At 43.9% G+C, this 15965-nt stretch overlaps 2 protein-coding genes across 2 annotated transcripts; both read right to left on the reverse strand.

Annotated features, from left to right (window-relative positions):
- Positions 1 to 2974: 2974 nt before the first annotated feature.
- HOXD10 (homeobox D10) lies at positions 2975 to 5779 on the reverse strand (the record flags this gene model as incomplete). The annotated part of the gene is made up of 2 exons (XM_083380276.1): positions 2975 to 3252; positions 4975 to 5779. 2 exons carry the CDS (start codon positions 5777 to 5779, stop codon positions 2975 to 2977), a joined length of 1083 nt encoding a protein of 360 aa, XP_083236402.1.
- An 8321-nt stretch (positions 5780 to 14100) lies between these two features.
- Positions 14101 to 15717, reverse strand: HOXD11 (homeobox D11; the record flags this gene model as incomplete). Its single annotated transcript, XM_083380277.1, has 2 exons — positions 14101 to 14336; positions 15132 to 15717. 2 exons carry the CDS (start codon positions 15715 to 15717, stop codon positions 14101 to 14103), a joined length of 822 nt encoding a protein of 273 aa, XP_083236403.1.
- Positions 15718 to 15965: the final 248 nt, after the last annotated feature.

Consider the following 15965-nt stretch of genomic DNA (forward strand, 5'->3'; position numbering starts at 1 on the left):
TCTCTCTCTCTCTCTCTCTCTCTCTCTCTCTCTCTCTCTCTCTCTCTCTCTCTCTCTCTCTCTCTCTCTCTCTTTTTTTTTTTTTTGCAAACGCGCCCGCGGGCGGCTTTTTTTTCTTTTGCAGAAAGGCTAGACCTGGGTTTGCTTGAATGAGGGACGAGATCCGTGCGAATCCAGTGTCTTGCGTCAATTAAACAAGCCGGACGCTGCTGCCCCGCACGTTTGCCTCCCGAAAGGCGGAGAAAGGCGAGGTGGAGCATTTTCCTAGTACGGTATATATACCTCTCCTTTCGGAGATTTGCTAGAAGCCGGCGGTGTTGCGAGTTTACGGCCCTGTTCCTTTTAATTTCAAACAACGTCAAAGCCCTCTGTTTATTATGGCGAAGGCACACGTTCATAGGTGGATGCCCGTGCCTGCGTGCCTATGTGTCTATGCACAAGCACGCACAACCAGCCAGTCACGCGTAAGACTGAGAAACATACCTATCCTAATTGGTGTAACAATCTGGAAACCATTGGCCTGCGCTGGCGCAGAATTTATGTTCAAAATAAAACGGGCTTGGAGACGCTGCCGAAGAAGGCAACGTCTGGGTGTTTCTTGAAAACAGCTTTTCCCTCTTCGACCCTCAGAGTATGTTACAAATCCAAATTGTGTTATGGGCAGCAAGATGTCCGGTATACCGAACTGACTGACATTTCAGCCAGTAACCTATAAGGGAAAACATGCTCGAGCTCCACCAGATCGAAAGGTATGAGTTTAGAAACCTGTCAGGTACTCAGCATATAAACAAAGAAAAACTAATGGGTAAAGTCTTCGCAATACACCCTGGAAGTTAGTAATGCTCAGGCCGTTTCCTAAGGACGGAGCCCTTCGCCAGATCGAGAATTCTTCTCAAAAAAGCTCCTTCGCGGACTAAAAGCAGCGGAGGAAGCCAGAACAGAGAACCAAAGGGATGCTCTGAGTTTTCCTTTTCCGACGTACTCGGGTATCAATCGTAAATCAATACAGTATTTTCGTAAGGACAGAGGCAAGGTCCAAGGTGGGTCAATGGGGCGCCTGCTTTTTGAAACTGAACGCGGATCCAAGCATTTGGACTTCTGTGGAGTCCTTGGGATATTCTCTCAGCTTGCTTGTTTTCTTGCAGACATTATTTTGCAATCTGAAACCTCTGCGAGAAAACAACCACGCTCAGAGAGCAGCAAGGACCCTACAGTCCAACCCTGAGCTACAAATATTCTCTTCCATTGGTACCATTTGGACTTCATTTAAGAGTCACGTTCATTTACAAACTCCCACTGAACGCCCCCAGTTTTTCTTTCTCAACCTCCTCTTCCTCCTCCTCCTCCTCCTCCTCCTCCTCCTCCTCCTCCTCCTCCTCCTCCTCCTCTTCCTTCCTTCCGCCCTCCCTCCCTCCCTCCCTCCCTCCCTCCAGCCTCCTTTCACAAAAGATAAAGTGACTGCTGGTAATATTTATTTTGCAGGAATGTGGATGCAAAAAGTCCCAAGCTCCATTATCTTGACATTTGGTGCAAGAACAATTAAAAACGGCCAAGATTGCAGGGGAACTGAAACAGATTTGCACTGATCCACCCATTGCAATGGGCAACTTTTGAAAGTGGAGCGGTAAGGGCTATAGTGTTCAGATAGAAGGACAAAATTATTCTTCTGATTTCAGAAGGCAACTGAATAACACTCATTTGCAGGTTCCTCCGCTGAGTTAAACACACACTAGCACACATTTAAAGAAAATAAAGCACAATGCGTGGGAAGTTTCACTTAGGTTTCCCTTGCCTGCTAGATTGCCCATGGCCAATATTTACCAAACATCCTCTTTGTCCTGCTCCAAAGATTGCCTTACTTTGGTTTGAGGTTTCTGCTTTGCTTGTTTTTAAAGCCACTGACCATGTAATCATGGAAAGGAGGCTTGTGTCGGCCCTAAGTCAAAGATTTTGTCAACCCTGAAAGCTTCCTGGCTACATCACTGCAACCAGCGCTTAGCCATTGCATTTGCTCTTACACTTAACAGTCGATAAAAAATAAGGAGGAAGAGGAAGAGGAAGAACAAAAAAGGAACTAGTCAATGGGGAGCAACTTCCCTTTCCTGCATGTCTGTCCCCCCCCCCCCCCCGCACCCCGTAGGAAGGGATTCAGCCAACTCTTTGCTGCTCAGATTTTCTGGAAAGATGAATGGAACTCAATAACTTTACAGAATTTATTGCATTATACATGCAAATAAGACATGCACAAAAAGGAGACATACTGCTTGTAAAGACCACGATTCCACATATGCACCACAAGGAGAGAGAGAGAGAGAACGATACATCCATAGCCGTGGATGAAAGAGACTTTGACATGAAGCACAAATCTAACACATGGGAGGATGGAGATGGAGATTTACATTGCCAAATGTGCTTGTTTGTCCTTTTTTTTTGGCTTCCCAAGCCCGGGAAGCACATTTATTAATTTATTTTATTCCATTATTGTTAAACCGTTGTACATATTCCAAATGTTATGGCCCATGTAGTAACCCCCACATAAATACCCCCTTGTTTAGTTAAAAACATAAAAAAATACATTGTCCGAACAGTCAACAGCTCTAATAAGTTAAGACCAAGTTATAAGGATCAATCAGAATTTACCCTGCATTACGATGAAGGAAAACAAACTATACATGTGAACCCAAGAGAGGGAGAGAGAGAGAGAGAGAGAGAGAGAGAGAGAGAGAGAGAGAGAGAGAGAGAGAGAGAGAGAGGGAGAGAGAGAGAGAGAGAGAGAGAGACATATCATAGGAACATACATGGACATTTGCATCACTAAAAATAATAACAAAAGGTCACATTCTATCAGAAATTTTAAAAATGGAACACGAAGGCATGTACCCTCTGCCGCTACCCACCCACCACCTGGGCCAGTCTTTCTTAATCAAGGGGCAACCAATGGTAACCGCATCATGGCCAGCCCAGGTTGTGCAGTTTAAGAGAAAGTCAGATTAGCAGTCAGTTCTCGGATTCGGTTTTCCCTGCTCATCTTCTTGAGTTTCATTCTGCGGTTTTGGAACCAGATCTTGACCTGCCTGTCAGTCAGGTTTACGCTCTTACTGATCTCTAGGCGGCGCTCTCTGGTGAGATACATATTGAACAAGAATTCTTTCTCTAATTCCAGTGTTTGGTGTTTAGTATAAGGGCACCTCTTCTTTCTGCCACTCTTTGCCGTTAACCAATTGCTGGTTGGAGTATCAGACTTGGCTTCCTCTAGTGAAATCGAAGGGAGAAGGGAGAAATGGGGGGGGGGGAGGAAGACAAGACAAAACAAAACAGAAAAGAAAGGACCTCAGTCTTTTATACTATAGCCTTGGCCATGAACCCATTTCCATTGTGTCTGACCGAAAGAATCCCTTGCTTTGTGGGTATGAAACATGGCCAGGTAAGTGCCTACACGAATTCAGGAAGAAGTGTGATTTTTTTTTTTTAAAAAAACCCCATTCTTTCCACATTAGCTTTCTTAAAATGCCAACAACACACAATTCACCACGATAGGGAACCGTTCAGTTATATTCTTTGTGGCATATAGAATATATACTAGAATATAGAATACTTTATTTGGCCAAGTGTGATTAGGCAGCCAAGGAATTTGTCTCTGGTGCTGAAACTCTCAGCCTACGTGCAAAGCAACAAAGTAATAATCATCATCGTAATACCAATAAGGGAGGGTAATAAAGACAATAAGAAGGTAATAATAATACTACAGCCATACAACATGGGTAGCTATATACTTAGACACAGATAGTATTGTTAGAAGAAAAGGTGTTCAGCACTCTGTTTGGGAACAGACACATTTTGATTCAACTACAACCATTTCATGGGGTCAGTTTCAATCCTGCCACCTTGTCAACAATACTACTACCTTAATGGGTGTGACTTTTACAATCAGCCCAGGTCTTGTAAAACACTGATTCTAACCAAAAGATTGGGGGGAAAGCCTCAGTTAAAAACCTTCTGATCTCACTCCTGGCATTGAACGTTAAAGCAGGGGATCTTTCAAACTCTCAGCTAACCCCCAAAGGTTGAACAATGAATACCAAATTGAGCAAAGGTGGTTTTTTTCCTCCGTTTTCCTTTAAGTGTTCTCTCTACTACTCTATCCTCACATTAGATGCAGAATTTATCTTTGATTTGTGTGCAATGCCCGTGGTTGTTCTTTATTTTTAAATGTACACGATAAGGTCAAATTCTCACCAAGGGCTGCAAAATTATTTGTGGACGGGAGGGGGGGGCTTCTTCTCCCTCCACCCCTCCGGAGATGGCTCACCACCCATTCCTTTTAAAGAATAATGAACTAAGCACATTTATGTTAAGCGTTTAATAACGTTCTCTTCCCAAACTATAATCAGCCGTTGGAGATTTAAACTGGATCCAAATGCTGGACTTCCTGTCTAGTAAAACACACACACACACACACACACACACACACACATGGTTGTTTCTAACTGCTTCCCTCTTTCAAACTTTATCCGGTTCTGCGCCACCTCCTCCGAACGCAGAACACTCTGTGTACCCCAGTGAAATTAATGATAATCCACAGAGGAAAGGCTGGATGTTAGTGGGACTGGAGTGGGTGGGTGCTGAACAGACCGTAATTTCACAATTCCTGGAAGGTTTTCTTTGAACGCCCAGCCCGAAGGAAGGGAAAAAGCAAGTTCCAGAGCCGGGAAGAAAAGCAGGGCACACAGACTGCAGCAAGCCCCGAGCTACCCCCCCCCAACCACTTTCCCCGTGCGTCTAACACCTGGAGGACCCAACCGAGGGGAAAGAGGGCGAGCGGGCGAAGTGAGGACAGGACAGGACGGCGGAAGGGAGGGAAGGAGGGAGGGAGGGAAAGAGCGTCCTTCCTGCTGAGCAACGGTGGCTGCGCTTTTAAGCAGCGTTTTCCTCGCATTATTACCGGACGTTCCCAAACTCGGCAACCATACCGACCTTTGCATTCTTTCTCTTGGCTTTCTGGGCTGGAGACGGCGGCTTCGGCCAGGCAGCTCCGCTCGTCCGGCAGCGCGGACTTAGACTCGGGACTTGAGGCTTTGGCGGAGTTCTCCGGCTGGTGCTGGTGGTGTGGATGGCCGCCGCCGCCGCCGCCGTTGCCCGGGGTGGCGGCGCTGGCGTTGGCGCTGGGATTTTCATTCGTTTTCTTTTCCATCGGAACTTGCGAGGCGACCTGCGGTTTGGAAGCGCCGCGTGGGTTTAGCTGCAGCATGAGAGTGGAAGTGGCTTCAGGGCTGTTATGGTACTCTTGGGCTTTTCCCCCGGCGTAGGTCTGGCTCAGTCTGAAATACCCCGGGACGGGGACTTCGGGGTTTTCAACGGGACACGGGTCAGAGACTAACCTCTGGTAGGAAGGAACGTCGGAAGGGGAGCCCAGCTTGGACCGCTTGTCCGAATACATGCAGCAATTGGCTTCTTCCTTAATATTGGTCGCAAAGGAACAAGTGGGCACCTGCTGAGTGACAGGTTGCTCTAGGCGGCACGGCCTGTTGGGATCGGCCCAAGTGTCTACCGGAGGGATGTAGGGATGCACGTTCATGCCCATGTTTTGATGATTGACTTCTCTTTTGGCCAGAGACGGTAGAAGTCCACAGGTCTGCATCCCGTACGTGCCAAGGTCTGTGCTGGGCGGCATGTACATGCTGGCGGCGCCGTTGGAGTAAAAGCTATCGCTCCTGCAGGCGCTGATCAACGAATCGACTAGGAACGTGTTGGCGGCGGGAGAGCTGTTGGGAAAGGACATTTTAGGGAGGAATTGGAAGAAGAGAGAGGGTGTCCTTTGTAGGCTGACATCTCTACGAAAACATTCCCGGTGTAATTGTGGATGCCTCCGCACAACCACATGACAGGCGAGCCAATGAGATTTGAAAATGGCCCGTGAGCCGCGACCTCCCCGCCGATCACGTGCTCCCCGAGACACGCCGAGCCGCGGCTCAAAGGTGGACAACAGCGACACCTAGGACAGCCGCGAGGAAACGCATGCGCTCAGCCTGCCCGCCGCGGGGCCCCCCTGCCATCTTTCCTCTCCTCCTCTTCCTCTCTCTCTCTCTCTCTCTCTCTCTCTCTCTCTCTCTCTCTGTGTGTGTGTGTGTGTGTGTGTGTGTGTCTGCACCCCCTTGTTAAGGATATGTGGGTTTTTAAGAGTCAAACCCGGTGTACTCTGTTGGTTTAAAACAAGGAAATGAAATAAGCTGTTCTGAGTAGGACTTGAGCCTGAATTTAAAAGCAGTTTCTGTTGTGTCCGTTCCCAAAAATGTAGAAACACCTACTTCAGTTATAAGCCTGGATAAGCTACACAGAGAGTTAAAAGGAAGGTAGGGAGAACCACGGAGGGCACCAAAACAGGCAGGGAAATGATGCAAAATGCAGAGCCTGGTTCAGTTTCTCTCTCCAAATGCATTAGGGTCCACTTCCAAGAACCGACCTCAACTGTGCCCTCAGAAGAACTGCCCTTACTCTTAGACCATTCCCACCTTTGTCTTTCTCCCCAGAATTAAACTCTTTTTTGGGGGGTCGGGGGGGGGGGAACCCAACCAGTAACATTTCCCTAACAAAAGAAAGGCATGGAGGGTAATATCTGCGGGATGTTTGTTCCCTGGAAGTGCCATTGTTTGGAAAGAATACAGAAGTGGGAAACTGTTTTCCTTTTATGGGTTTTCTGAAAGCATTGGCTTCTGACAAGATCCCAAAAGGTAACGGAATTGATTAATACAGATTAAGAGGAATCAGGGCGATCGATGCGCTCCTCATCTACATGCTCCAGTCACTTGGCAATTTTCTTGCTTCTGAAGCTTTCTCAAGAGTTATTCCCTCTCTAGCCACACACAAGAAAGATATTTTATTAACAAATCAATCTAGACTTTGTAAAGGGTAAGATTAATAGTTGGGATTTAGCATAATAGTGTTCACGTTATGAATTATTGAAAATTATACCATTGATTTTTCCTTTTTTTTTCTCCTAACCAAAAAGGTCAACTTTTCTTTTAATATAAATTGTCAGATATAAAAGCTGGCCTATTACGATAAGGGCTTACTTTGTTTTTTGTTTTTGTTCTGTTAGGTTAAAGAAAAAAAAAAGAGGGGGGAATCACTTTTGTTTTAATATACGTATGAACAGTATCGCATTGCTCAGTACAAGAGAAGGTATTATGTTAAAAGGTATTTTACCATAATTTGATGTAATGCTGATGAACTGATTAAACACCAGTGCATGAACTCACCTAAAATAAAACCAGACAAAAGCTATACTTTTCTTGGCCTAAAACTTTATACATTTCAAAAATGGCAAGGATGTATAAACTGACCAACATAAAAAAATAGAACATTACCTCTGACTCTTTGAAAATTTCGAGGTTTTGTCTTTAAATATACTTTTTCCAATATAGCTTAGGATAAAGTTTTCTCTCTCTCTCTCTCTCTCTCTCTCATACATATGAAATAAGGTTAAAGAATGCCTGATTGTGACATGACTGGGTTTTAATTAAAATGTCGAAGATGCTCTTCCCCATTCCCCTTCCTTTCCCACATGTATCTGATATGCACCGTCCAGCATACCACCTTCATTCTCCATTTTTGAAGAAGAAATATTGTGCTCCTTCATGGACATATTTGCGGCCATCAGCTCTTCTTTGTTAATTGAACTGGTCCCTTCTCCTCCTCCTCCTCCTCTCTGTTCAAGCAAAACCTCAGTCCTAACAAACCTCAAATCCTTCAAAGGTCGCTTCATACACCCTTGACCATCAATTGTTGCCAAATTGCTCCTTCACCAGCCTCCTATCTTCAAAATCATTTTCTGTCCTTGGGATCGCCGTGGAACATTTGCTTCTTTTCTCTTCTTCTTCTCTCTCTCTCTCTCTCTCTCTCTCTTTCTCTCTCTCTCTCTTTTAAGAATACTTGCGTGGCCTTTTTCTGCAAACCTCCCCCGGTTTTTTGTTTTTTTTAAAAAAAAATAAAAATTAAAAAAAAAAATCTCCCTGTGACAATGAGACAGACCTTTCAGAAGCTGATCCGCAGCTGTTCAAATACAACATCAATGCCAGGTTAAGAGCCGGGCGGCGCCTTTTACAACTTTCGTCTGCCAGGGTCCATGGCGAGATCCCGAGAGTCGAAGTCTTGTTCTACCTTCCTAACTATATTCCCCACCCAACACCAGATTCTGCCAAACTCTTTCCCCTGTTTTGGGAGACTCTTGGCCCTGTGTCCTGCGTGGGCTGTGGGGAGGAGAATTCAGACACAAGGTCCCCCGCCGGAGTCTAGGGTGGGGGCCGGCACAGACAGATCCCGCTTGCTCACCTTCAATTGGAGATCATTATCAGAGCCATTGCTAAGCGTTTGGCCCCGGCTGGGAAGCAGACAAAAGTGGAGGTCACGACGCTCTCTCTCTCTCTTTGGGGGGGGGGTGTGTGGGGGTTGTTATGGGCTTCCCAGCCATTTTCCTCCCCTTTCCCCTCTGAAAACAAGAAGCCAGACGGCCCGCCGAGTTTAAAGCAACCCAATATCTCGTTTCACCCCCCTTTGCCTTGCCTTGCGCTTTTAAGGTTTTGCCGTGAAATCTAATCAGGGATTTATTTATTTTTTATTCCCATCAAACGGCCATTCGTAGTCGGCTGCCGTCTGAAGAAAGAAGGGCCCTAGCAGGAGAGCACTGTCCGTGGTTTACTTTTTGTTTTATTTTAACTATTCTATTTTATTGGCGTTTGTAGTAGCCCGGTGGTAACGTCAATAAAGACAAGAAGCCAAGAGTCGCTGGCCTTTTATGTCCTGAGAGACTTGAGTTGACTCGCTTTCGATTTTGCATTTCTCTCTGAGTTTGGGGGGTGTCAGATATTACCGCCACAAAGTCTCACCTCCAATTATTTGGGTCCAGATAAAGATGAATGGGGTGGTGCCCTCCCGCTCCTAAGGCAACCCGGCCAGGGCCCCTGGCTCCTTTAAAAGAACCTGTTTTCAGCTGAGCAGGCAAAGTGATTTTAAAAGAAGGAATGGGTATATAAATCCAAATGTAACATTTGTGTAGCACTTCCAGAGAGTGAATAAACATCCTTCCAAGAAGCCTCAGACTTTCTGTGCTTAATGTCACTCAAGTTTTAAATCACATTAAGCTGGAATTGTAGTAATTAACACGAATAAATAAATCAATATTGTGCCATAAATGAGATATACAGTCTGCATTACCGCAAAGGTTTTTCCTCTTGATTGTTCCATATTTTTTCCTCCAAAAGACTGAAAGCCTTAGAAGCTCCATTTATATGTCCGTGATTATTTGCAGTAAAATATATGTTGACGCTACTCTTTTCTGCCTGAATGAATAATAGAATGTAAAAACTGGGAGGAATGTCGTTGCTTAACGTTTTAATTTTAATCCTTCAAATTTATGCCATACATTAGACCTGCGCAGGGTTTCCCCACTTTCACTCCCTTCCACCCTGAATTCTTGCTGGTGTTTCTCCCCCCCCAACACTCTTTTATTTGCCTTGATTATTGAAGAGGAGAAGGGAAGAATCTCATCAATCCTGAAACAATAAACTGTGAAAACGCAAAAGCGGAACTTTTGATCATTAAATATCACGAAAAGGACGGAATGGATCAGAAACAGACAGAAGCGTGCTAAAGCTGTAATACAGACGATCTTCTTCTTTTCATTTCATTTCTTTTTCTTTTTTTCCTGTAGGAAGAATTTATAAACAGATCCATTTGCTAACATTTCTCCCTGGTGTGGAGCTGGGTGCATCAGGAGCGTTTCCTTTTAATTAAGACCCGTTAACTTACTGCCGATCAGCACCAAAGTGCCCCACTCTTAATAATAGGAGAATTAAATTGTTCCATCCTCCTCATCTCTTCCACCACAGGCAACAATCACAATATTTCCATGCAGGTGAGGGGAAGAGATATTATTATCATAGCATCCTGCAAAACCAAAATTCGCAGGTAAAAGTCCCGATCGTATTTGGACAGCTCCCCCTAATCCTTCATGAATTTTGTTACACAAATAATCTTTACAGATGGGAGGTGCACAGGATCCCCTTAAGAGAAATTCATATTTTGCCTTTGTTTCACAGCGGACTGGGAAGCTTGCAGTTCCATATCAAATGCTATAAGGTTTTTCCTGGCCGGGGGGGGGGGGGGCTGGCGGCGGCGGCGGCGGGGTGGGGGTGGGTGGGGAGCGGGAAGAGGTCTGGAAAGAGCTTATAGCTGTTTATATATAGTCTTTCTGTTCATCAGAAGCCCTGGAAAAAACAGGACATACAGCTATAAAGCTAGTCGAGTGACTGGGTAAGTCTTACGTTTAAAATCTCAAGCCCGTGTAGATTTGGGCTGGGGGGGGGAATAGTCATCATAACTTAAAAACTGATAAAGATAGATAGACAGACAACAAAATAAAATACAAGATTTTCATTGGCTGAGTTTAGCAATCACGAAGAGAAATAACGAATTAATAATCTAGCCAATCTAGCCAGAACCAGGATGGCTCATATTTTGAAGTCCCCAAAAGGATAAAGCAAATATGAAAAATATTTAACCAATTTAATAGGCAGAGGACAGACAGAGCAGATACTTATAAACACAAAAATCCTTCAGTTAATATTACATTTTCAAAATATAATAGAAACAGTAGAAGAAAGTATTCAGGGGAGAAATCTCTTGTCATCTTCAGCTGAAGCTTTACAGCCTGTGCTTTAATTGAATAAGGAAAGGCAACCACAGTTTTTGACATTGTCTATTCTCAGAATATTCTCCGTTTTCTTTATTTTTTAAAATTTAAACAGGTCAATGCCAAGATTTTCAATTTTCCATGAGTGTCTTTTAAAATTTATTTCATAATTTTAAAAATTCATTGTTTTAGGTAACCAGAATAATCATGGGTTTCCTTTTAAATTTTAAAAAAATATTTTAAAAAAATCTATCTGGTAAAGAAAGAATCCTGCATCTATTTCTCAAATGTGACTTTATCTGGTTTCTTATTTCTTTTTTTCTCTTTTTTGTCTCTCCCTCTGTTGTTAGGACTGTTAGGGAGAAAGTGGGGGAAATGACATCCTTGTCCTTCACTGTATAATTTTTCAAAAGTGCATCTTTGGAGAAATTTAGTGCTGAACAAATCACTGGCCAATTTCAGAGACAGATTTCTCTATTTCTTTAGGAAAAAAAAACAAATTACATCTTAGACATCTTTTAAAAAACTGTTGTGAGACTTCAACCTGCTATGAATGAAATTTAGATCTCCAATAATTCATTTAAGAAATGTTTAACTTTTTTTCTGGTAAATAATTCTTTTTTTTTAACCAGCAAGGAAGCACTCACAGATGTCAACCAACCATTTCTCCATTAATTAAGATGACATATTTTCCAAATTGTTCAATTTATCATCTCATTAAAAAACACTTTAGGACGCAGATTATCCCGTCACAAACTATATATATATATACACCACAGAGAGACATACACACACAGAGATATTTTTGTTTGTTTGTGTTAATGACACAAAATAGATTTTAATTTGTTTGTATCATATTTGTGAGTTACCTCTGTAATAATTTTTGGTTATGCTATGTTTTCTCACTTCTAGCTGCTTATGCATTTTATTAGTGACATTATTTTTGTGGGGAAATACCAGAATATCAGGACAAATATATATTCTGGAATATAAGTGCGCCCTCACGTGGAATGTATGTGTATAGCATATGGAGCATTCTATTTGTGTTTTCTTGTTTTTTCATTTGACCATTTTGTTCTTTTGTTAAATAAGAATTTAAGGATAACTACATATATATGTACAATATGTTTAGAATTATCCTTTTAAATTCTTACAGTATTTATTGATTAAGGAATGCAAATGCAACTCCCCTTTGTAAAAATGGTTAGACGCTGAATAGAGCTGATATATATTTTTCACCATGTAAAGGTAATTTTCCCTCAAGTATCTTAAGGCAACAAGTCAGATTACTTACATTTCCTGTGAAACATAGACTAATATCTGCATTTCAAAGTATCATTTTTTTAAAGTAATCAATGTTCCATAGTAATCCAAAATTCTTGCTCATTTTTTTAAGGGGATTGAATCAATTTGCTTGTTGCTTTCTTTGAAGCAATTTTTCATAAGGCATGATTTACCTAGACTGAGACCAATAATGCTTTAATAATAATTTACATAGAAAAACCCCTTATAGCAACATTTTAAAAAGAAAATTGCTATTTAAAGGGCAATTGAAAAGGCTTTTATAATACACACACTGGTGAAATATTCTGCGGTTCATTCTAGATAAATGCAGAGAAGGGCTGTATTGATGGATACAGTGGATTGATGGGTCCACTGATTTGAATTGATATGCAGTCCTTCTCTGTTATGCACCTATGAGTGAATAATGTATTTGCCAGTGTGAGACAGAAAAAACAGGAAGTGAGGAATGGTTGGGAAGCCCAGAAGGGTGGGTGGTAGCTGAATATAAGAGGCAAAGCTTTGAGGCTTCTAATTATTCAGAAAGGTTAAAGGTGATGACCTTGACATCTTGGAAGTTCAAAGGCATATTCTTAATTTTTTTTTTGGTTTAAATTAAAAAAATTAATTATTCTCCCAGTCTTCTTGCATTCTCTTAGTTTAAGGCACACTTTGTGCCTTTCCTGGTATTTTATTCCTCCAATCTGGCCTTTAATGAACACAAAGAAAATGGAAACTGTTTCTTTGCCTTTTTTTTCCTTTTCCCTTTCCTTTTCCTTTCTTTTTTTTAAAAAAGGTCAAATTGTTTTCTCACTTGCTGCTTTTATTGCACTTGTGGAAATCTCTTTTTCCCACCCAGCACAAGGTGTACAATATAGCCTAATTAAGTTGTTACAAACCCCGGCTTTTATGGTGTTGTCTAGACAGTTCAAGGTTTTGTAAACAGCTTAAACAGGCCACAACAACAAAATGGAGAGAAGAACCTTTACCAAATTCATTTGGGGGTGGTGGGAAATAAGTGTTAGCAATTTAGTAGCAAAGCAGAGATTTTCTCAATTCTTTCATTAGTTTGTCTCTGCGTGTCAATAATATGGAAGAAATGCCTTTAAAAATCGCTCTCTTTAGTGTATTTCCTCTTTCCTCCCCCCCCCCCATGAATAAGTTCAAGTTTTGGAGCTGGAAGTTTCTAAGAGCGGAATGCATCTAAGACCACAGCTGAGTTTCTCCAAACCTTGCGACTTAGTGAAATTTCATCTTATGGCTTTAAAGTTTGAAGTCTAACTGGGGTATTTTTATGAGCCCATTTAGGGTCCTAGGATAAAATACTTGCAATGTTTAGTGATGGTAGTGGATTTTGCACGTGTTTGGCTATTCACGTGTCAGTTCTGAAAACATTCCCCTTTCTGGATTTGCCCCATTAAAAATATAAGATAATGGGGCTTTCTGAAGGCATCGCTGCTACCACAGCCACTGTGGTTCAGTTCCGTGCGGGCTCAGAAGTATTTCTTCAGCAGATAATTCAAGTGGAAGATACAGCTTCAGCTTTACTAGCAAACCACTGAGACACAAAAACAAGACAGTATCCCAATGCCTTGATACCACGACAGACTTCCCACCCCGCTCTGACCAACATGAAGTTAGGGTTCCAATGCACATTATCCCCTTTATGTGGTGCAAGGGGAGAAATGTATTCCTGTCTCAAAGCCCCGAGAAGGGGGAGGAGGAGAGTGTAACCAAGGATGCTTAAAGCACCGGTTTTAAAACTGTCAGATTCACACCAGGTCTCTGGTTACAGCCACGAAAAGCTAGTGAGAAAATAAAACAAATGAATGTTGTGGGTGATTTTTTTTTTAAAAAAAAAAAGAATAAAGACAACGGTGCAGCATTAAGATGGGAGTGTTGGATTTACCCCAGTTGCTTTTAGGGTGAGGGTTCTGCTCTATCAATCCCACGAGAGCACCAAGAGGCACAGAAATAGTACTATAGACCAAAATAATAATAATGTAAAAAAAAGCTTCTTATGTCCTCAGGGTGGAGGTCATGTTAACCTTCGGGGTTTTTTCCGCTCAGATGTCTGGCTGGAGAATAAAGGGAGATCTGTCCTTCTTCCCCAGTCTCCTGGGCTTCTCCTCTCAAAATAAGGGGTTTCCTGTGAAATATTGCATACGGTCTCTGTTTAGTTTCTTTTCTTTCATCCTTCGATTTTGGAACCAAATTTTGACTTGGCGATCTGTGAGATTCAGCATTCTGGACAACTGGAGTCTTTTCTCTTTGTTGATGTAGACGTTGAAGAAAAATTCCCGCTCCAGGACTCTAATCTGGTGCTTGGAATAAGGGCACCTCTTTTTCCGTGATCCCTGGGGGAGTGCTGAAATGGTCAGAGAAAGAAGGAGAGAGGGGGAATGGCAGATGATCCCATTCCAAAAACTTCGCCCACAGCTAGATTGACTATCGTCCCCTGGAAAACTGACTCTTTCTCTGCCCCCAGCAACTGCCGGCCTCCCTCCGGATAACTTCGGAGTAGTGGCTTGGGAAGGAAAAGAGCAAGAGCAAAGAAGGAAGGAAGGTTTCCCCTAAGTTCCCGTCGTTGTCACGTTGCTTTCTAAGGCTTAAGTCCCACTGAACTCAATGGGAATTGGTCCCAGGTGAGGACGTGTTTTTTTTTGGCTTCTCTGAATGGGAAAGCGATTTGGATGGGCTGAAACGAAGACCGTTTCCTAACTTTTTCCTCTCTTCAGAAGCACCCTTCCCCCCCCATCGGACAGCCCCCCCTCCCCTTTTAACAGCGACTGAGTTCCTTTGTCGGGCTGGGTGCTTTTAAGGGGCCAGAAATGTCTTCGCAGAGCTTCCCAATCTATTTCCAAGTTCTCCGCCAAAAAAAAAAAAGTATCGAAGCCCAAAGAGGCTTTAATGGCTGGAGAAGTTATAAAAGGTGCTTTTAAAAAAAAAAAAGTGCTTATAAAACGGCACCTGAAAAAGCTGAGACTTGACGAACTGACGGATTGTCATCTGCTTCTTTGCTCTGTTGCTCTCTGTCGTTGTCTCTGTCTGTCTGTCTGTCTCTCTCTATCTGTCTGTCTGTCTCTCTCTCCACCTTTCTCGATCTGCGATTCCCCCTATTGAGCCAGGAGGAAGCTGAGAGCCGAGCCACCCTCCACCTTACCTGAGCAGTGGCTTTTCGGAGTGCGGGCCTCCCCCGAGGAGGAATCCGCGTTGCCTTCGTTCCCCGCTTTCTTCTTCGGCCTGGGAAGGTGGGAGCTTGGGCCGCCGGCGGTCCTGGGCGGTGACGGAGGCTTGAGGTCCCCGTTGCTCTCCTGCTCGGCCTCGTAAAACTGATCGAAGCCCTGCGGGAGGATGCCGTTCCTGCCTGCGGCGCTATAGAAAGGTGCGGGGTGGGTGCCGCACAGCTGATCGCTTTTCAGGAGGGCGTCGCTCCTGCTGGCGGGCGGCTGCAGGAAGTCCCGGCTGTGCAAGACCTCCTCGTAGTAACCCGGGCTATAGGCGCTCCGGTAAGCCCATTTGCTGCTCCCACCTCCTCCAACGTAATCGCGGAAGGCGGCGGGCATTTGGCCCGCCGGTTGCAGCTGGCCGGGCAAGGCGGAGGCATAAGAGAAAGCCATCTGACAGGAAGGAGGCGGCTGGGACAAAAACGGGGGCTTGCCGGAGAAATCCGCGGGGGAGAGGTAATAGGCCGCGGGGAGGTAGGCGCCGGGGGCCCCGTAGCTGCCGCAGTCGTCCAAGTTACTCATGGTTGCTTCTTCACCTCCGCCGCCGCCGCTGGCTTTGGGCAGAGGGGAAGCTGAGGTTTTTGGATCTTCCGAAGCCCCATCTAGGTGCCCGCCAGGCTTTGGGCACGAGCCGCCCCGGAGAAGAAGGAAGCAATCCCGCCGCGGGCTGACGCGCAATTCATCTTGATTGATTCCAAGAGGGTGTGTGTGTGTGTGTGTGTAATTGTGTCACGTGACGAAGGCGATGGAGAAATGCCCTTATATCTACA

Source organism: Vipera ursinii (genome assembly GCF_947247035.1).
Source record: "Vipera ursinii genome assembly, contig: scaffold_309, whole genome shotgun sequence".
NCBI lineage: Eukaryota > Metazoa > Chordata > Lepidosauria > Squamata > Viperidae > Vipera > Vipera ursinii.